Consider the following 22248-nt stretch of genomic DNA (forward strand, 5'->3'; position numbering starts at 1 on the left):
TCAGGCGTATGCTTTACTTTCAGAATAATGCAGGTTTTAGCTGTAGCATCTCAGGTTAAAAGGGATCAGACAACATGTGATGGAAAGATCGCTCCCTAAGACCTGCTGCCAGTCACAGTAGGAAATGCTGAGCCACGCAGACAAATTGTCTAATCTGATAAAAAGCATCTTCCTTTGTTCCTTTCCATTTTCCTTAGTGCTTTAGATTGTGCTGGATGGACAAATAAAGCATCTTCTTATCCCTGCAGTTTCTTTCGTGAGCAGCAGTATCTCAGCGGTAGAGATGAAGCTCTGAGAAGCACACAATTTTAACGTTTAAAGTCATAGGCCATCACCATGCAGATAATGGCCTCTGGAGAAATCTTGCCAAAAAAAAACCCCATGACAGGTTATCCTTAGGGTCACCATAAGTCAGAAATGTCTTGAAGACACATAATAACAAATGTACACATGCAATGCCCAAACATAGGATCAGCACCACCCGTCTTGATAACATTTTAAAAGGACCATCTAAAAGCATCTGGAAACTATGTGAATGGCTTAGAAAGCTGTTTAACTTGGAAAAGAGAAGATTGAAAGGTGTAAGGATAGCTAACCTTAAATATGTGAAGGGATGACATACACAAGATGGAGCTTGTTTTCTGCTGCTGCAGAGTAGAAAAAATAAATAAAGGATTCAGAATTCAAAAGAGGAGGAGAGAAAGGGAAAGAGAAAAATAAAAAAAACTAAGAAGGAGAAGGAGGCAGTTGACATTAGGAATAACATCTTGACTGCAAGAGTGGTTGACAAGTGAGAAAGATTGACTCAGAGAGTGGTGGACTTTCTTCAGAGGTCTTTAAACAGAGGTGGGATGACCATCCTTCAAGGATGCTTTTTCTTGCTTTGAAAGAAGCAGACAAGATCCTAAAGTTTAAAGATACCGTATAACTCTGAACTAGTCTGTTAAGTTATCATTTCCCCCTTCACCATGTACACAGTGTGAGAGTAGGACAATGAAGAAAGCAGACAAAAAGAAACTCAATTCATTTGAGATGTGGTCTTGGAAAAGAATGCTGTGGTTACTGTGGACAGCCAAGAAAACAAGCAAATGGGTCCTTGGACAGATCAAGCCTGAACTATCTCTGGAAGTCAAGATAATGAAATTGGGGCTGTTGTACTTAGGCTATATCATGAGAAGACAAGAGTCATTAGAAAGGGCATTAATGCTAGGAAAGTAGAGGGCAGTAGATAAAAAAGACTGCATGGCAAATGGATGGACTCAAACAAAGGAGTCTTGGGTCTGAGCCTGCAGGACCTGAGCAGAGCATTGAGGGCAGTGGGTCTTGGAGATGTTTCATTCATGGTGTCATCATGAATCTAGGGTAACTAACAAGAACTATCTGGCATCAAGTCTGCACTATCCCAGAATGAATTCTGCAAATGTGCACAACCTGAGAAAACCACTTGTAGGTGAGGGTACTGAAATGTATTTTTCTTTCCTAAGGAAGAGGGCCAGCCTTTAAGAGCTTTGAGCCTACGGCCTGAAAGCTCTCCAAGCTTTCAGCTCTGACCTTTATCAGGATTATCCATCTTAGAGAGTGGGATGTCACAAAGTGTCTGATTACTACATTGCTAAAGTAACGAAGTCTGAAATCTGACAATCGCACAGGGCTTAGCAGGGAAAGGGACCCTGACCCATTTCACTGTTCCACTCCAGTCTCTTTTCAATGCAAAAAGGAAAAGATTGCAAATGGAATTTGTCTAATATAGTTGTTTCCAACCAGAAATGGATAGGGGAAGGGAATGCGAGATAGGATTTAGGAGCTGGGAGACTTAAAAGTAACTGTGGAGTTGAGGGGAATGAAGTCTGGGGTGTACAGAATTTCCTGCAAAGTGCAACTGTATCTCCACTATGTATATTTTCCTTTCTGGGGAGAGTGAACAGAATGGCAATTGCAGATGATATAAAACAACCTCCTTTGGCTCCAGTTTGATTCTGTTCCTCCCTCCCTGTAACCACCACCACCACTGCTTTTGCCAGGCACACAAACCTTGGAAAAAGCTGTCACTCTCCAAATATTCCTTTTCTCCATTCAAAGAAAGTTACTTCCAAATAATATGCAATTAAATGTGTAGTAGTGAATTAATGTTGCAGCTGAAGTCCCTTGGCAGCATGGTTTTTGGACTGGAGCAGAAGAAGGGGCTGGCTAGCAGGAAAAGATCAAATACACTCACCAAAAAGTTTTCCCTTGTCTCTTTTCTCCCCATCTTTTTTATTCCTTTCTTCCCTTCACTCCACTGCCAGCCCCTTCCTTTGCCAGAATGGTTGGGATCCTGTCCAACAAGGTTGTAGAAAAGATTGTGTTTCACGTCAGCTGTATTTACAAGGCTCTACAGTGCTGCTTTTGCAATTGAGGAGAGCATGGGGATTAATGGGTACCACCCAGGGAAAGTTAAGCGCTTCTAAGTCTTCTTGATTCCTATGAGGAGGTTAAGCCCATTGGAAATGGTGGCGTTTACAAAGTTCTTCTCTTGCTTGGTGGGTGCCAAAGCCTAATAGAGTTTGCTTTTGTCTGCCTTGAAATCTGACTTGTTTTGCATTTCCCATGGTGCCAAAACACTTTAGCTCCAGCGTTCTTAGCAAATATATTTTTTGGCCACGTATGAACTTCTGGAGTGATAGATCCAAAGATTTTAAACCTTCATGATTTTCTATGGCAGCATTCCATGGAAATGCAATCTAAGCGAGTCTGTTTCTGATAGGTGACTTTCTGGCAGATGTGTTTACAATCCGAATATATGGCCATATGCAATTTCCTTCCCTCAAGCCCAGCTCAAATTTTAATATTTCTCTGCTTTCCAACCCACCCAGAGAGGGTAACAAAACTCATGAAGCAGATGAAGGATGGCTGTGCAGAGAGGGTAATAACACAGAAAACAGTGGTCTTCCTATGAAAGCTGTGAGCAGCTACTCTCATGCTCCTCACTGAATAATCAATCAACTCCTCGAATGTGGAAGACTATTAAAGAGCAAAGCCAGGAAGACTGTGGCTCGGATCATGCTCTGGAGTTCCGTAGTGTAAATCTACACAGGCCAAAATTCTCTTGTTAATCCTAATAGGAAGAGAACCATTGAATTAAGTAGATTTACCTTTATGCTGACTCACCATTTAATAATTTATTGAATGGTCCTGCTCTAGGTGGGATTCACCAACAGGATTCCAGTCTAATTGTACTATACAACCCTTTGTGTTAAATAATAATTGTGCAATTGAACCAAGATGCAAAATATGCACCTGCAGCAGTGCACATCAGTCCATAATGTGCAATGTGTATAAATGTGCAAAGTGCATAAGCAGACACAGTGACATCAAATCCACATTTTCACTTCTGGAAACTTGATCTGAATGTGGAGATTCTACAATGCCTGCCTGAATTTGAGGGGCTCTCCCAACAGCAGGGCTTGATCTCTGACTCTTGAAGCCCAGCAAAGAAAGGACACACTTTGTAGGAATCAACCGCTGTTAAATATCTCATCAGGCACCTGGCATCCAAAGGCAGCCACCTATAAATCTCCCAGCAGTTCACTCTCTTCAACTGCCAGTGCTCTCTGTGTTTGTATATTTCTGGAGATCCAGACCTCTGGACAGGCTTTGTTTAATGATCCTTGTCTTATACCTTTTTGGCTTTGGTTATCTGGACTATGGGCTTTGCGCAATGACTTCAATATGAAACCTTGCTCTTGTGCATCTCTTCATGTTCCTGGATCACCTGTGCATGACTTTGACTGGATTAACATATCCATCACTATTTCATTTACAAATAATTCTCTCTGAACACTTGCTGCCAAGAGACATAGGACAAAATCCAAAAAGAAGTAAAAAATGGCTGTTTTACAGCCCGAGAATGAAACCAGTTGCTTGAGACATCCTGGCAGATTGACTGGAGAATGTAGGGATGAAAAATTGCCCTCCAACATTGGTGCAGTGGCCCACCCTGATAGAGACAGTACTGGCTAGAATGCTAGCTAGAGTAGATCCACCGAATGGATTCTTGAATGAGTCAGCACCTAGATAAACTCAATTGATTCAATAGGTCTATTATATTTGGGACTAACAAGGACGTAAGCTGCTGAGATGAATAAGAGAGCACCAAAATGGAAGTAGTAGCAACCATAGAGCTTTTAACCTAAGGTGGCTGGTGACCATTTTAGATCCTCCACAATGCCCCAGGTGTATGTGAATTCTTTGCATCATGGAGAAAAACATACATGGCCATAATTGAAAATGGCAGCTGACAAAAGAACTAAGTACACTAAGACTCCATCTGCAGTGCAAAAATAATGCAGTTTGATACCACTTTAACTGCTATGGTTAATGCTGTGGAATCCTGGGATTTATAGTTTGCTGTGCCACCAGAGTTCACTGACAGAGAAGGCTAAATATATCACAGACCTACAAATCCCAGGATTCTTTAGCACTGAGCCATGGCAGTTAAAGCCATGTCAATCTGCATTACCTCTGAAATGGAGTTGTGCAGCCTAAGAAGCACTGACATCAAGACAGCCGCATTTGCAGTGCTCCTTCTGCCCTGTGACACATTTCCTGTGTGACACTGAACACAAACATAAATACACCACTACCACAATTTCAAAATATTGTAGGAAGTACAAATATTATGAACTGAATTGGGTTCCGATTTGAACCCTGGATCTTTCATTTGGCTCAAGTAAGAGAAACTGGGCTGGGGATTGCACCCTTTCAAATCCTGAGCTTTTCTATCTGACTTGTTGGATTTAAAAACTCATCAAAAGAGAATGTTTAGTCTGCACATTAGCTGCATGGATTTCTGTTCAAGCCTGTGTGATCCAACTGCTTTTGTCAGCCAAAGTATTTCATGTCACTCATTAGAACAACTGGGCTGCCAGCGTCTGAATTGCTAATAACTTTCAGTCATCTGTACAGTTCTGCAATGCATTCAGTGCCGGTTAGTTATGTATCTTAATTACACAACATGCCTCACGGATTTGTGAATTTTACATTTGATGTTAATAGTTTCGGGGTGCTCAATCCGCATTAGATTTATTATTACAATTATCCAAAGAAGAGATTAGTGAATAATTTTGAATATTGAATAAATAAGACTACTTCTGTATCTTTTTGTGGACAAGTTGTGAACAGAAAGCTTGGGGAGAGAGGGGAGAAAAAGCAACAAAAACGAAACCAAACAACAAACATGCATCCCCTCCTCTTGAATAAATTATTCTCTGTTTTGCATGATGCAGTCACTCATTGTCATTATTCATAAACCACGGTGGTGTGAGTAAGGCTTTAGAAGCGCATGAAACAGGACGCCCCTGCCAGGAAGAATCTCACATCGACTTGGGAGATCAATGTGCTGTAGGGAAGCACATGAAAGAAGAGAACATTAAAGCAGGTGTTGGAGGAATGAGAAAAAGGAAACTATTCTAAGAGGAAAGTTTGGAAAGACTAACAAAAACACCATTGGAAGAAGGGGTGAAAAGAGCTCTTGAAGCTGAGTTGTGTGATCAGCAGCAGTCTTTCCTGGATTGTATCATTTTAAACTGGAGGTTGTGGTGGAAGCATCAAATGTTTCAATGTTTCCCCAAATTTAAAATACTAATGAAACATGAAGAGGACATTCTCCCATATGCCCACTTAGGGGGAAACACGGGCATGTTTTCTTCCTCTGTCCAATTGCCCAATGCTTTAGGTCTGAAGCAGGCCTTTCTCCCAGAGGAAGAAATATGGAGTTTGACTTTTGGGTTATGTCATGTTGAAAAACAAATGCCTGTTCTAGGGCTCAGATGGATAGAGAGGATCATTTGCCATCTCATGCGCTTTAAAGAGAGTTGAAGGGCATTTCGGTGGGCAATATTGGGGAGGGGGATGCAGTGGGGGCATCTCCACATCCCTATATTTGGGAAGCCAAATGATAACCTATGTCATTTTCCAGACCTCTGTCTGCTCTGACTGATGCTCAGTTTTGAATAGGCTTTTTTCTAACATCTGTTGTCGTTTTTTAACGCAAGATGCCCAAGACTGCTCCTATGAATATAGAAGTGAATACTCAACAAAAGTGCATGCACATCATCATCAATATGTGAATCACATGTGCAACTATGTGCACAATGGTGTTGCATGTCCAACTGCGAGCACAATGGTGTCGCATGTGCTACTTTGCTTCCTCAACCTTGAACTCAATGTTGCCATTCATCCTTGGACAAAAATGTCCAACCGCTTTCATAGATGATTGTACACAAACAGATTCCAAACAGAGTATTGAGGATGGCTGTTCCTCTTTTGCATTTTTCAGCAAGTATAGAGTTGTTGGCTTAAGCTTGAGAGAAGGGGAACAGACTAACAGAATATGTTACAGTCATGAGAGAGGGAAAATGGAAATTGATCTGTACTGGGAACTTGCTTAAAATATGGAAAGAAAACTTTATTTTCTCATTCTAAATATATTTACTGATGTCTTTCTTTCAACAAATTGAATGTTGTTCCGGAAACAGGAGTCACAGAGCAAGAGTTAACTGAGCAGGCCACCCTTTCTGGGAATGAAAATACATTGTGTGAACTTGATAGAAATCAATTTTAATTCAGGAAAGACAAATATCCTGAGCTGTTAGCTAGAGAAAGTCATTTGTGCTGCTGTCCATTTCGCTACTGTCCAGTTTATTGCATTCAAGTTTCAGAAAGAAAAATTTGCACATCTGTCGGTCTTCTGTGGCTAAGTGTTGATTGTGATGCCTCCATTCTTGATCACTGTGATAATGAGAAAGATGGTCCATGCTTCATTTTCTCACCCCCTTTGCTGGAATCACACGATATGGGTTCACAATCAGAAAGGTGTTGGTTAGCAATCCCCAGGAAGCCAATATAAAATTCACTACAATTGTACAGTAGTAGCCTTGACGGGAAAAAACAATAGCTGAGATATGAGTGGAGATACTTAAGAGGAGAAGGACAGTGATGAAGAGAACATAGTTTTCTGTCTTGGAGGTAATCAGACAATTGGCTTGAACAGTAGTTCAGCGTAGTTTATTATTGTCCTCACTGACTGACAATAGCGCTTCTCAGTTTGAGACAAAAGTAATTCAAGTCCCATGAAATGGACCAGAAGAAATTGCTTTCTTCAAGCAATGGAAGTAATGAGTCACAAGGAATGAGGCTGGCTATAGCACATTCCTTGCTGACTTATTTACTTTGGAATTCTCTAAGCCGTATATTGTACATTGTGTGTTAGGACTGATACTGGATTATGAATTTGCTATTGCTATGTAGATTGAATACCTTATGCCCCCAGCAATGAAATGAAATTTATTACGGCCAATGCCCAGCATAAAACAATATAAAAAAGTACAATATTATACAGTGCCCAATAGGAAAAAAAAACCCAATGCAAACAGTATAGTACAAATACAACTAGATGAAATCAATAGAGTAAAAATTAAAAATTAAGACACCATTGTTCGTCTACAAGCTATTGCAGCAATGCAAAAACTTGCCACCTTGGTTGTGATCCCTGGCCCCCATGGATTATGTTCATAGGGCCATACTATGTACATAAGGACCCCAACTTTTGCCATCTTATTTGTTCAGTTATATATGATTGGTGGGAGGGTAGGGAAATGGAATTTTTAATCCTGGTTGTGACTTTGTCTTATGTTTTAAATATCTGCTGTAATCTGCCTTGATTCCCATCGGGAAAAGGCGGAATAGAAATTTATTATTATTATTATTATTATTATCATCATCATCATCATCATCATCATCATCATCATCATCATCATCATCTTTACCACAATCTGATGTTGCCTGACTACATTATATTTAATAATAATAATATTTATTTATTTATACCCTGCTCTTTGGCCAAAAGGCTATCAGAGCGGCTTACAAATTGTTAATTAGACATTTGTTAATTATACATACAGTATGTGAAATCTTGAAGAATAGGAACAAGGGAAAAAGAGAACCTTCAGCTCATCTGGCTGCCATTGAAGAAGGGGCAGCGCACAAAACACAATGCCCTTATTTTTTACGACATTTATAAGAGGCAATTTTTATTTTAGCAGCATTTTAATACCTGTGGCGAGCGTATGCTAAGTCTGTTCCTGTGGCAGGGGTTGTGGGCAATTTTTATATAGGCTGCGTTCTCCCTGTATCCATTGGTTGGCACCGCCTAGAGTGTGCGTCCAGATGGTGGGTCTGGACTCGTGCCATGCCTCCAACCAGGCTGTACTCAGGCTTCACCGATTCAGAATTTTCATTATCAACAAGCTTGCATTAGTCTCAGCTGCTTCTCGGTCGGCACAGTTTCTCAGGAACAGAATGGCAAGTTTCTTACGAAAATTCAATTTATTTCTCCATTGTGCCCCTTTGGGTTCTATGAAGCCTGCACAATATTCTATAAGTTACGGTGCTATTTTAAATAATTTATTTCAGAGCTAGAAATCATTTAAGGAGACCTGCAGATGGCAAAGTTCTACTTCCTCCTCTTCCTTTTAATATAAGCACAGCTTTCATAAAAGAAGGCCATTTGTATTTCAGGCACTAGTGAAGAACAAACTGATCTGTTTCACAATGGAGCTAAAGTCTGGACCAGGGTAGGGGAAATGTTGACCTTCCAGATGTTTTGTTCTTCAGCTCCTATATACATCCCTTGCCATCCTCCATGCTGGGTGGGCTGGTGGAAATCATGCGCCAAAAACATCTAAAGAGCCAAAGGGGCCTCATCCCAGTCATTCAAATAACACAGCATGTAAGATTGTTTGGATTGCAGGCTTTCTGGCCACATTTCTGATTTCTGTCCCTGTCCTCCCATTCAGACAAGCACATTACATGAAAATACAAAAGTGTACACCAAGGAAAAGGAGTACAGAAACATATCTTAGGCGTTAGTCTTCTCTGCACAGAATTTTCATTTGTTCTTTTTTTATTTAACTTAGGAAGGCAATCAGCTATTTGGTCGCTCTTGCAAAGTTTAAAGCAGGACTGTCCACATGTGAAATTTTCAAATGATCTGCTGCTGTTGATATATTCCTTACAATCTGAATCGGCAACCGAGGGGTGCATCTACACTGTAGAGATGATGCAGTTTGATGCCACTTTAAGTGCTGTAACTCTATCCTAGGGAATCCTGGGGTTTGCAGTAAGGAAAAAATGTTGGTGCTGTTAGGTAAAACTTGCCAACTGCAGTTTTATTTTTGTTCGAGATAGAAAGCTTAAATAGTACAAGCCATTGGCTCTCTCTTTGTGTGTGTGACTAAAATGTGGTATTTTCACATCCAAGAATCACATCCAGAGGTACCAGTGCTGGCCATATAACAAAGTACAATAACAGTGTTTTCTGCCTAATAGTCCCACAAAGGACTAAGACATTCTTGATCTCATAAGTGGTATCATTTTATTTTGCTAATGGAATTTAAATTTCTTGGACTTTAAAATACAGTAAGCCTTTGGTATCTGATGGGTTTTGGTACCAGGATCCCACCCTGGCATTAATGGGTGCTCAAGTCCCATTAAATACAATGCTGTAGTAAAATGGTGTCTCCTACATAACTTGGCAAAATCAAGGTATACATCTTGGAATTTATATATGTGTTTGGAATATTTTTAAGCCATAGATGGTTGAATTCATGGATAAAGTATCCATGGATATGGAGGACCAGCTGAATTTTGTTTCCCAGTGCCACGTGGCCAGAAGGAGGAATGGATGGCCTGCACAGATATGCCTCCATACTCAGAACGACACAACAACTTGACAAAATGCACAGATGTGACTACCATAGTCATTTTTTCCTCCTGTATTATTTTTAACACCTACTGTATCCCTGATGATGAAGCTAGTGGTGCTTTGAAAGCTTGTGACATGCATTTTATGCATTTTGGTTGGACCAAAAAAGGAACTACTGTTTTGTGGATTTTGGATGTTATTGTACTTTGCTTTATGACCAACAGGGATATGTTTCCAATTCCCACTATGTTTCAGTGGGATCTGGACTCAGGTGTGTATGGGATTGCAGTTCATTCCACACTAACCCCCATCTTCCCAAATCCCATCCAAGCATTTATTTGTTCCCAGGTGCTCCATTATATAAAACAAGTGAACTATATTTGTCTTGGTGGCTCAGGAGACAGGATATCCTTATGCAGCGCACTGAAAATGAAAGAAGAAAGTGAGAAAAAACACCAGCATGTTTAGAAATGCTTCAAATAGAGACATTAATTCTTGTCATATATTTTTTCTCTCACAACAATTCAACCAAAAAGTGCTCATCATAATTGAGTGGGTGGGTCACCGACGCAACTTCCAAAACAGTCAAAGGTTTAGAAACAGAAAACACTGTAATGGATCTCAAACAATTAAGCCTGCTAATTGGAAGATTATGGGTTGGTATAAATGCTACCAAAACTATCCAACCATCTTTGTTTGTTTGCAAAGAGTGATGCTGCCAGTTTGCATAAATAATAGACCTTCTGACTAAAGCAGCTTCCTCAGAGAACTTCTGTTGACATATTTATTGAATATTTAATGGGTACAATTTTAAAAGTATGTTTATAATATTAATATTATTAGTGCAATTAAGGCAGTAGTTTGGAAACAGAACTCCTCATTTATACAATTTACTAAGCATGCTTGCCTTGATTCGGAACAGTACATTTAGCTTATAATGCAGGTTTTTCAAGATGTCCAGCTTTCGTTCCTAGTTATACTGCATCATGGGTTTGGCAGTTTTTATGTCCTCCATATTACCATTTTTTAAATAAAATGTTTACATGTTGTTTAATTTAACTACCTCTAAAATAGTATCCTGATTCCTAGCACTATCTAAAGTGGCATTCCATCCTGCAGGAAATACCTTCTATGATTGAGGAGCACTTTGGCTCAGGATTTGCACACAGCTTTATATGTAAGACCTTAGGTTCAGTCCCCTCATTTCTAGGAAGGGTTGGGAAAGGGCTTTCTGAATCATTGGACAGGGCTATTACCAGTCACTGTAGACAATGTGCACTAGATAAAATACTAGGTTGACATTCTGTTTGGGGTGAGAACCTCCTAACTGTTTGGTATTTTTATTTATGATCCCATTGTTATGGCTGCAAATGCCCCCAAACCTACCATAAGATCTAGTTAACCATACTGAGCAACAGAATTCAACAATGCTGGTGAGTGAGGCATTGAAAGGTAATGTGTCCAGTCCCTTCCCACCAGCAAAACATGGTGGAAACAAGGAGTTGTGAGATGGTCCCACAAGGGTCACTATCTCTGTTCATCACACTACTGCTTGCTGTCAAGAGGGGGCTGGATGCATCATCTTCAGCACTGTGTTCACCAATGCCACAGAGCTCCATCACCTCAATATGGCTCCCAGAATTTTAAGGTGAAATTTGTGGGATCCAACTGGGAGACAGAACATAGACACAACACTGTAGCTATGTATCCAATGCAAGATCTCAACCATAGTCTGAACTCCTGTGTTGCTAATAGGATGCTTGCTGTAACCGGTTGATACATCAATAAAAATGAAATTATGGCTTCCTAAAAATCAGAATTATTGTTTTGCGTGCAAATTTATCTAGAACACACTGACTGATAGGCCAGATCTCATACAATAAGTCTGAAGTCCTATACTAATTTCACATGGATCTTGAAGTCAGTAAGCTTTACAACTGAGTGGGCATGCATAGAATTGCCATTTTCAGTGTACTATATGTGGAGTTGAAGTTGTACATACATGCTTATTTGCACATTGTATTGAACACAGTGGGAGTTGCAGTTGAATAGGCATGCACAGCTTTGTTATATTGTGTGTATGAGTGTGGGTGTATGTTTACATACATGTATATACTTTATTGGATTTTCTGTTGATGTCAATGATGAAAGTGACTGAAAATTCAGGAGAGCAGTCAATGATGTTAGAGCTGCAATGACAGACACACATTCAACACGTTACGAAACTTGATTTCAGTAAATATATGAAAATACTGGGTGTGACCCCCATGGTCAGGAATATTGAAAAGCTTCATGATGACCTAGAGATTACTAGAGAAAATACTTTTCTGGGCGTTAGGCATCTGTAGATCCTCCAGCATGATTCTATGAAAAATGTCCACCAGATTTTGACCACAGAGTTGTGTTGGAAGACATAGACATTCCTAAAAAGCTGTTGTTAAAGGTTTACAAAGTGTTGTTGCTTTCTATTTTCCACTTTTATGGGGGCTCTGTGTGCCTGACCCCAGCAAATGTGGAGGGCCCCCTGTATTCCTTTTTGGACAGAGTCATATCCCAGGCTGCTACTATCAAACTCCAGTTGCATCACTAGTCCCAGCAATCTGAATGTGTCTGAATAATATTTTGCCATTCCCAGATTTGCCATTCAATGGTGTCATTCTGCCAACAGAAATAACTGTGCACTCCCAGACACCCATTTCCAAACTATGGATAACAGGGAATCCAGTGCAAATTCTAGTTGTGCAACTGGTTGGGCAAGTGAGAGCATGCCTTGAGAAGCATGTCCATGAATGCCTGCAAGAAGGAGCGTGTTGCCAGTTGTACAAGAAAATAATGGGATTCTGCTAGGCCCCTGTTTTCCTCTGCAAATATTATGCTGGATTTAGGCCAATGGGACAGTATCTTTGAAAACAATTGATCCGATGGAGAGAAATCAATATCCTCGCCACTTTCATGGGGAGAGGTAGCTTTGTAAATTGCACAGCTCTGGAAGGCAATAGGGCATCTTAACAAGGTGGGATGCCACTCCTGTTAAGAAACACTTGACAAGTATTTAGCAGAGCACTCCCTCCTTTTCAGATCAACAATATAATAAGAAGATGGGGTTGGTGGGGGGGAGAGACATCATTTGAAATAAAAATTAATGACAGCGTGTTTATTGGGAGAAGGAGATAAATTGTTTTTTTAGCTGTGCTTTGCATTAACATTAATTCCTGATTCCCTTCCCTCCTGCCCCTTGCTGCCTGCAGATGTACAACATATTAAAAGAAGAGATATCATCCTGAAGAGAGAGCTTGGGGAAGGTGCTTTCGGGAAGGTCTTCCTAGCTGAGTGCTACAACCTCAGCCCCACCAAGGACAAGATGCTAGTGGCTGTGAAGGTAAAACCCCAAAGATGCCCAAGTCGAACGTTTCCAATCGCAAACAGGAGCGGTACCTGGTCATGTTATCCCCTGGGGAAGAGAATTAAAATGGAAAGATGTGATACCTTGGATGGTTGTGGGGTAAAGGAGTGACACGGATTCTCGGTTTGCTTGGTGTGCTGCTGGTTTTGAAAAGTTTCCCAACTATCAAACACAGTTCCTCAGCAGTACATGTCATACCTTAGTAAAGGACACCAACTTGACACGACTGGTTTTTTTAAAAGAGCCTAACTCAATAGAGTCAGATTTCTGAAGAGACATGAAATAAAATGGGTTGGATATGAAATTGTTCTTTCAAAATTCTTGAAGTTCCATTCAGGATGGATACAAATATCGTATATCAGTGGGAGAAGTGCCAGTCCTTTCTCTCTTATTCTTTGTCAATATAATCAAATCATAATGGCAGAGAAGATATTTTTTTAATATTGCTTCTCTTGAATTACTATCCTACAGTTCAATCCAAAGGGATCTTTGAGGAAACGTACAGTACATAACATATCGAAATATAAGCAAACATTTAAAGCTGAGGATAATGCCTGTTTATTCATTTATTATCTGTCAAGAACATTTATATACTGCCATATCTGTATTTCAGGGTGATGTGCTATCAGTTATTTCTTCATTAATATATATTCCACTGTCAATAATGGTGTATCTGAGTGGACACTATACTGAATTTTTCTTTATGTTCATTTTTATTTCTAGATACATTTTTTACTTTTAGATTACAAGAAGAGAATATATATTGTAGGGGTTTGACTAGGGATCCAGGAGAACAGGCTTGGAAGCCTTTTGCCATGGCATCCTACTTGGTGACCATAGGCCAGTCATACACTCTCAGCCTTAGAGAAGGCAATGACAAATGTACTCTGAATAAGTCATGTCAAGAAAAACCTATGGTCATCCACCCACCTACTCACCCAGAGTTGACTTCAAAGCATACAGCACAGCAACAACAATACAAAACAACAAACAGCAGACAGAATACAGATTTGTGTGGGTTTTCCAGGCTATGTGTCCATGTTCTAGAAGAATTTATTCTTGATGTTTCGCCAGCATCTGTTGGCGAAACATCAGGAATAAACTCTTCTAAAACATGGACACATAGCCCGAAAAACCCACAAAACTCTATGGATGCCAGCCATGAAAGCCTTTGACTTCATCAGACAGAATATTTAACAGTTACAATATTGTTAGAAAACAGAAATTAGAAAACAAATCAAAATATCTTAGCAATTGAGAGCATGCTTATCTGGAGTTGAAAAGACTGCAACATACTGTAAGTACCAGGAGAGCCTCTTCTTTTATCTTTGGCTGGAGCTGCACTGCAGAAACAATCCAGTTTGACAGCACTTTAATGGCCATGGCTCATTGCTTTGGAATTCTGGGAACTGTAGTTTGTTAGGCACCAGAGTTCTCTGATAGAGAAGGTGCTAGATGCCTCTCTGTTGAACCGCACCCAGAAACCTACTTTGCCACAGAGATGGCTACATTTATTTCTATGCTGCACCATATCAGACTGCAGCTGGGGACTCATGTGACCAATCTTTTTCTAGAATGGATATGTTTTTGATTTCCAAGGCATTGTATAATAAAATTAACGATATGGAAGTTTTCCCAGAAGTGTTTTTGGACTATAATCCAGTGCCTTTAACTGTAAATAGAGCTGAAAGACACTTTAACTGGAGACTGAATGAAACATTATTCCAAAATGGGAAAAAGAAAGAAAGAATGAAAACAAGTGAAGAATTGGAATTGAGAGGGATATAAATTTCAGTTGCATTTTTATAGACTGATATTTGAGAGATTTAAGATGGATAAGAATATATATATATATATATATATATATACACACACGGTCGGGAAATAACAAAATCAGAATCTGAAATTCAGTTGTGTGCAGATGATGAACATCTGATTGCAAAAATATATAAGCTTTTGTTAAGACTGGAAGTGGAAGAAGAACAAGTCAAATAATGTATTTGATCTGAATATAGGTCATAATAGTCAAATGAATCAATGAGAGAGGTTCTGGAGAAAAAGTTTGAAGTTTTCATTGTATTATGATTTAAAGGATATTTTACTAAATGATGTGCTGGTGGCACTTGACACCAGAAATAGTTTCCAAGCTGTATAAAGATTCCACTAACATACGTTGATTTGAAGAATGACAGATTGGATTAATAATTAGAAGTCTATTTATTTATTTAGAGGAAGTCAAATAATTTAATAACTATAACCATCATTTAGTAAACCAAATGCACCACGAAATGCATCTGAAGAAGCAGACTTAAGTCTACGAAAGTTCATGCTTTCTTTAGTTAGTCTCAAAGGCACTACAAGATCTCTCTACATGTGTCATTTAGTAAGTTAGAAGTCATATGTATTCACTTTTTATTTGCTGATGTTGCACTGTTATGTTAGTGTATGTTAGGGTATGTAGTGTGTAGATATAGTAATTTCCCCATGTATGTTGTTTTTATTTTTAAAGAATAGGTCCACAACAGAAGTCGCCAAATTATTTCACATCCAAACAGATACGTCTTCTGATTAAAGGCAGCCAAATCAGCTTTTCAACAATAAAAAAGCTAGATACTTCCATAGAGCGATAATAATGAGATATGGAGCCTTTTGTCCTCAGGTTTGGATTCTGATGGGGCCAGAAATAAGAGGAAGCTATTACCCTCAGAGAGCTGGATGCTGCTGTCTTGAAAACGTGTTGGAAGAAATTTTGTTGTGATGAGATGTGAGCTCATCCATAGAAAGTCTTTCATAATAGGCAGTCCTCTGACATTGTTCATGTCTGCAGTTCTGCATGGATCATAGTACCCATACTTTAGCCTACGTTTCCGTCCCAGGAACACACTGTTTTAGTAATACATTCAGAAAGCTGTCATCGTGACTCATTGGGAAAGATGAGAATGCTTAGAAAAGTGGGAGGCAGTAAGGGGGAAAAGGAAGAAAGAAAGACCATATTAGAAGTGGATAGACTCAATCAAGGAAACCACAGCCTTGAGTTTTCAGTACTTGAGCAGGCTCTTGATGACAGGGAGTCTGGGAGGTTTCTCATTCATAGGATTGCCATAAGTCAAAGCTGACTTGATGCAAAACTCACCTGATAACTTTCATTTGTCTCACTAAAATATATGGGAAGAGAGAAGAAGTTTTCTTTTTTCTTTGGCATGAAACAGATGGGCCAAATAGAGCAGACGGAGACGGCACTGGCACCATTCACACCAAGAGCGCAGCAACCGTATGTGCCCAGTCCCAATTTGAGCTGGCACCACAGTCCTAAACTGGGATTCTAGAAGGAATGGATTCTATCCACTCTCTTTTGGCTCTGTTCTTTGCAAATGATGTGGTTTCAGACCATGTTCAGGGCATGTGTCATGTAAATGGCATGCCTCCAACGTGGCCTGAAGCTGCATCATTTTGCCTGTGTTCTTTGGGCCATTCATTGCAACCCTATTCCAAATAGGAAAGAGAATTTGAAATTTTGTCATGATCTAACATTTTCCTCATCTCACTGCCAAGGAAATACAAACAACCAATGTAAGACAGGGGCTACCTGCAAAACAGGGAATTGACATTTGATAGATAGTTTGCATTCATGAAACAATTAATACGTATGATAAACTTCCTCACTCTGAAGAGGAAGCCCTGCTTGCCGGTATTGTGATCTTGCTGAAGTATAAGAAACAAGGCCTTTTCGTTGCAGACCCACCGCATGGAATGGTTGAAATTAGTCAGCATCCCAATAAGGTTGATTCCCTCACTATGACTTAAACATCTTGCACAAGCAATGTCCTGTATATTCCTGATTGTTAACAATGGACTGACTCCCATTTTAATGAATTGTTTTTAATGAATTGTTTTACTGCCCCTTTGTTGTTTTTATCATGGTTTTATTGCTTTTTTAACCATTGGTGTTTTTTAAATTGCATCTTGTTTTTATTATGTAGCACTTTGAGAAAATCAGTGGAATGAATGTGAAGTCGAAGTTTTCATGGCCGGCATCCATAGTATTTTATGGGTTTTTTGGGGGCTATGTGGCCATGTTCTAGAAGAGTTTATTTCCTGACGTTTCACCAGCATCGTGGCTGGCATCTTCAGAGAATGCTGGCATGGAAGAGAGTTGGTATACATACTTCCATGCCAGCATTCTCTGAGATGCCAGCCACAGATGCTGGTGAAACGTCAGGATAAACTCTTCTAGAACATGGTCACATAGCCTGAAAAACCCACAAAAAACAGTGGAATATATTTATGAGAATAAGGGAGATGTAATAGAGGAATAGGTGCAAGAATCAGGGCAATGAAGAATTTGTGATCAAAGAATTTAAAGGTGAAAGGACTATGGCCTTTGATTCTACGTTGTGTCTATCTATCTGTCTCTTTCTTCAGGCTCTGACGGACCCAACCTGGCGGCACGGAGGATTTTCAGAGGGAAGCAGAACTGCTAACCAACCTACAGCATGATCACATTGTGAAGTTCTACGGTGTCTGTGGTGATGAGATCCTCTCATAAGGTCTTTGAGTACATGAAGCATGGGGACCTGAACAAGTTCTCAGGTAAATTCAACCTTTTATATATTTTCCAGTGTTGTTTTAAAAAAACTGGATTGCTGAAGCTATTTGCAGAAGTACGGAAACTGTCATACAGTGGGAACATGATGAACCCTTTCCTGGGGTTGACATGCAGAGGACAAGTATTTTGGTGGCGTTTCCAGTTTCCTCTTATTAGTGGTACAGGCATCTTTGGAAGCTCACACAATTCAAATGGCTAGGCATCACATCAGCCTTAAGAGCTGTTGGGAGAGTCAGAGCTCCTCATTTTTCCTTTATTTTCATTTCCAAGACAGATAGGCAAATGAGAGATTAAAATGCATTTTTTCCAAGTCATCTAATAAGGTACCAAAAAAGCCAAAAGATTTGTTCCACTAGATTTAACAAAGGAATATTGGCATATTGTCCCCATAAGTCAAGGTCAAGAGACCATCTGTCCAATAGTATTCTCTTCTCCAGTGGCAATGTTTAGTGCTAGGGGCCAATGGAATCAGCACCCACAGAGGAGGAAATGTGAGACCCCTTCACCTCATCCACAAGATCTTGGGCTGACCAGACCACCAATACCTGCAATTTGTATTGGGGGGAAGAAACCACTCCCCAGAGCAATTTGTCCCCAGTACAATTGCCAATGGGGAAACGTGAGAGAGCCTGAGGCAGAACTACTTCTGTTGTGACCCCAGTCACTGATGGCATTCTGCCCCTTACAGAACTAGACAGCAAGACGGGTGTGACTGATCAAAAATCCTTAACGGCAACCAAGCATCTCAAACCTATAGGATTAACACAAGAAGTAGCACTCTTATAAAGACACAGGGCCTGAACAGGGAGCCAAAATAAAGCTGCTCCAGATCACCTTTTGGAGATGTGCTGTTTAAATGACACATGCAACTTAGGAGACCAGAAGCTGTACCAACGCTGTGGTCAGTCCTTAGGACTAGATATGGCTTGGTGCAGCTTCCGCCTCTTATGATGCATGCATCATTTTGAGGCACACCTGTAGAAAACCTGACTCAACTCTCTTCAAGGGAAGGCCTGTCACAAGAGTTCAAGCTCCCGTGAGATATTGAATCTCATGGGAGCTTGGAACTTTAACAAGAGACTTTCTTCTTGGAAGACTTGAGTTAGACCTTATAGGCCTGTTGCCGCACATGTATCAGCTAGTCTTAGTTGACTGACAAGAGAGAGGGTGTTTCATAGATTCATCAAACCTCGGCATCCCTGCTGAACTCATTGTGTTGAAGTGCATTAAAAAAACCCTATAAAATAGGAAATGACTTTTTCACAGACACATTTTATCAATGAAGTCAGTTGATGTGGCAGCAGCAAGGATCATTTCTGTCTACCCTGTTGCTAAGCCAGGGATTGTGTGTTGATTAGGTCATCCTCGCTTCACACAGCGATGTTGCGCGGCTCTAGCCATCTCAGCCACTTCCTATGTCAACTGCTTGAGACTCCCTCGTGTGAGAGGCATGTCAGATCTCAGGGTGGCACCGTCAGAAATACAAAAAGCCCACTTGCAACAATTGTAGTGTCCACAGTGATAAAAGCTGGTTTTGAAGGCAGACTCTGTTTAAAAAGTCTGTCACAGAAGAAGTATTGATATCTTTCTTCAGGTTACAGGGGATCTGAAGAAGTGAAGGATTTTCTGTGTGATGCCAGTGGATGTGTGAGAGAGATATCGAGATAGAGCAAATGAGACAGAATTATGTAGCTGTGGCTGTTGTGGTGAGGGGTGGAGTATAAGAGTGGGCACATGTAGGGGCTGCCTTCCACTTCCTCAAATATATGCATCAATTTTGCACATTATGCATATTAGAATCTAGAATCATAGAATCATAGAGTTGGAAGGAACCACAGGCCATCCAGTCCAACCCCCTGCCATGCAGGAAATCCAAAATCAAAGCATCCCTGACAGATGGGCCATCCAGCCTCTGTTTAAAGACCTCCAAGGAGGAGACTCTATCACCCTCCGAGGGAGTGCATTCCATGTCGAACAGCCCTAAACTGTCAGGAAGTTCCTCCTAATGTTCAAGGTGGAATCTCTTCCCTGTATTATACTCCATCCAAATAGGCTTTATATTTTGTGAAGTGACGGCTTTCATGGCCAGATCCCATAGCTTTTCTGAAAGCTAATTTTTTATTCTGGAGGAACGCAGAGTTTTCCTTGGCTTGCTTTCAGGAAAGTGGCCATATTCTGCATCAAACTGTATTTTCATGTCCTTCAGCGAATGCAATGAGATCATTGAACTGAACTGAGTTTCATAGATGGTGAAATTTCTCGGGGTCCTATATAAGACATGGATGAATCAAAACTATATCCAGTTTATGTCATATATCCCCTCCTCCCCTTTTCACAGCTCCTTTTCCACAATAATTCATGATTTTTGTAGAGGAAAATGTACATTCGATATATATCGGTGAAGGAATTTTGATAATTTTCTCTCCTAAATGCATTTTGACACTTTTCTCTGAAAATAATTTCTCAGTGTGTTGAGATGTATACTTGTTTTGAACCAAAAATCACACTGGAGATTACAGGACATGCTAACAATTAGTAAATGCAACACGTGGGAGAAAGGTATGTTCTATCTGCACATTAGTCCAAGAATTGTGGTCAGGTGAGCTGATATGAAAATTCGCATGATCAAATTCTTCACTGATCCCTTTTTCCATGCAGCTGCATTCTCAGCACACAGCCTTCCCGATGTTTTGCTCTTTGTGTATAATATGATCTGGTTGTTGTTGCTCAGTTCTGTTGACATGACATATAACACCATTTTTTTAGAGTGATGCCATCTCCTCTCATGACAATATGTTTAGAAAAAGCATCAGGAGAGAACTATGAACATTGGACAAATGACCAGAAATCTCAAGCTGGCTATATGAAGCCTTCATATTGTCATGTGCCATCTCCCACGACACACATCACATACCTGAAACAAATCAAAAAAGGAATCCTGGGAAGTAAGCAAGTCAGAACCTGCATTTTCAAGGGGGTTAGCTCTATGTTGGGAAATAATGTAGCCTCATTATTGCAATTTTCAGTTTGCTAGCTCTCTGCATGTCTGTGCTCTGTTGACAAGAGGAAATGCTAGGCATCCTTTCAAGGAGAGTGGAAGGAACCACAAAGGCATGTTGCTACTAGAGTCTCATAAATGATACAAAACCACACTGCAGTATGTTTTCTTAACCGCACTGTTCATGTTTTGAGTGTTCAGTGCCATTTGGCTTCTCCCAGTGTGGATAACAAAAAATGACCAGCAATCCTATGGCAGAAATGTTTGATTCCATTGCAATATTGTAAAAGAAGAAGAAGCCTGTATCAGTCTTATTCAGGAGGGACAAAACAGAGGAAGGGGGCAATCAATATGAATTTATTCTCCACAAATGTTCTATCGCCATATCTAGTCTCAGTACATACACTCCTAACATGGTTTGTGTATTGTGTCAGCAATGTAGAGGTCATTCTGTATGCCTTGTAACCTCTGATGGTGGATCTCAGGCAATGTTTCCCCTTACTGCATACTTCACCCTGTGGTTTTCTTTTCCTTGTCTCGCCTTCTACAGGGCTCATGGCCCAGATGCAATGATCCTTGTGGATGGGCAGCCCCGGCAGGCCAAGGGCGAGCTGGGCCTTTCTCAGATGCTCCACATTGCTAGCCAGATAGCTTCGGGAATGGTTTACCTGGCCTCCAACACTTTGTACAAGAGACCTGGCCACAAGGAAACTGCTTGGTTGGAGTTAACCTTCTGGTGAAGATTGGTGACTTTGGGATGTCCAGACGTCTATAGCCCGATTACTACAGGGTAAGATGGCTCTGGATACAGAGCTGAGAGAGAGAGTTGTTGTTGAAGGGGCCTTAGCATCACTTGCGTATGAACTGAGCTCTTTTGCTTTGCCGACTCATATTCACACAAGTGGATAAAAGACAGAATCGGCAATTGTTATGACTCAATGGTAAGTTCCATCTGTGGCGAAGTAAAACATAAAATGCTATATGTTTTGTGCAAACAATAGGGGGAGGGCATTCCTTCATGTCTTGTGTGGTGTTGGCTGGACTAGCTGTCCAATGTAGAAGAAAATTTGTTGTTGTTTGTAAGTTTTCATTTGTCTTGGCTTCCCATATTCTTTCTCAAGAGATAATGCAAAATATGAGGGCCATAGTCATCTCTTTTCTTAAAATTATTTTTTAAACTCTATAATAGGTGGCATAGAACTTTAATTATGGTCCCAAATGCCATCAAACAGTCATGGAGATACATTTATCAGCATCATAATATGAAGATTTTCCTAGTGATGGACCTCTGAAAGCCTTAAAACCACAGGTAAGGTGCATATCTGAGTTGACAAGCCAAATACTCCTGGATTAAAAAATAATGTTTTTTTAATCTTAAAATTGAAAGGTCAAAGAAAGAATCATACTGTCTTTTCTTTCGATATGGTCTCCACATCCACCACCCCACAGAGATCCTTTCCATTGAGCAGCATTACTCAGACCAAAATAAATACACGTCC

At 40.2% G+C, this 22248-nt stretch overlaps 1 protein-coding gene across 1 annotated transcript in view; it reads left to right on the forward strand.

Moving 5' to 3' along the window:
* The window catches only part of NTRK3 (neurotrophic receptor tyrosine kinase 3), a 394026-nt gene that overhangs the window by 315699 nt on the left and 56079 nt on the right, over positions 1-22248 (forward strand). The window contains 6 exon segments of the mRNA XM_042476552.1: positions 12991-13121; positions 17568-17584; positions 17586-17675; positions 17677-17728; positions 21292-21421; positions 21424-21539. Coding sequence (XP_042332486.1) covers positions 12991-13121; positions 17568-17584; positions 17586-17675; positions 17677-17728; positions 21292-21421; positions 21424-21539 — 536 coding nt within the window.

This window comes from Sceloporus undulatus, chromosome 6 (assembly GCF_019175285.1).
Source record: "Sceloporus undulatus isolate JIND9_A2432 ecotype Alabama chromosome 6, SceUnd_v1.1, whole genome shotgun sequence".
Taxonomy (NCBI): domain Eukaryota; kingdom Metazoa; phylum Chordata; class Lepidosauria; order Squamata; family Phrynosomatidae; genus Sceloporus; species Sceloporus undulatus.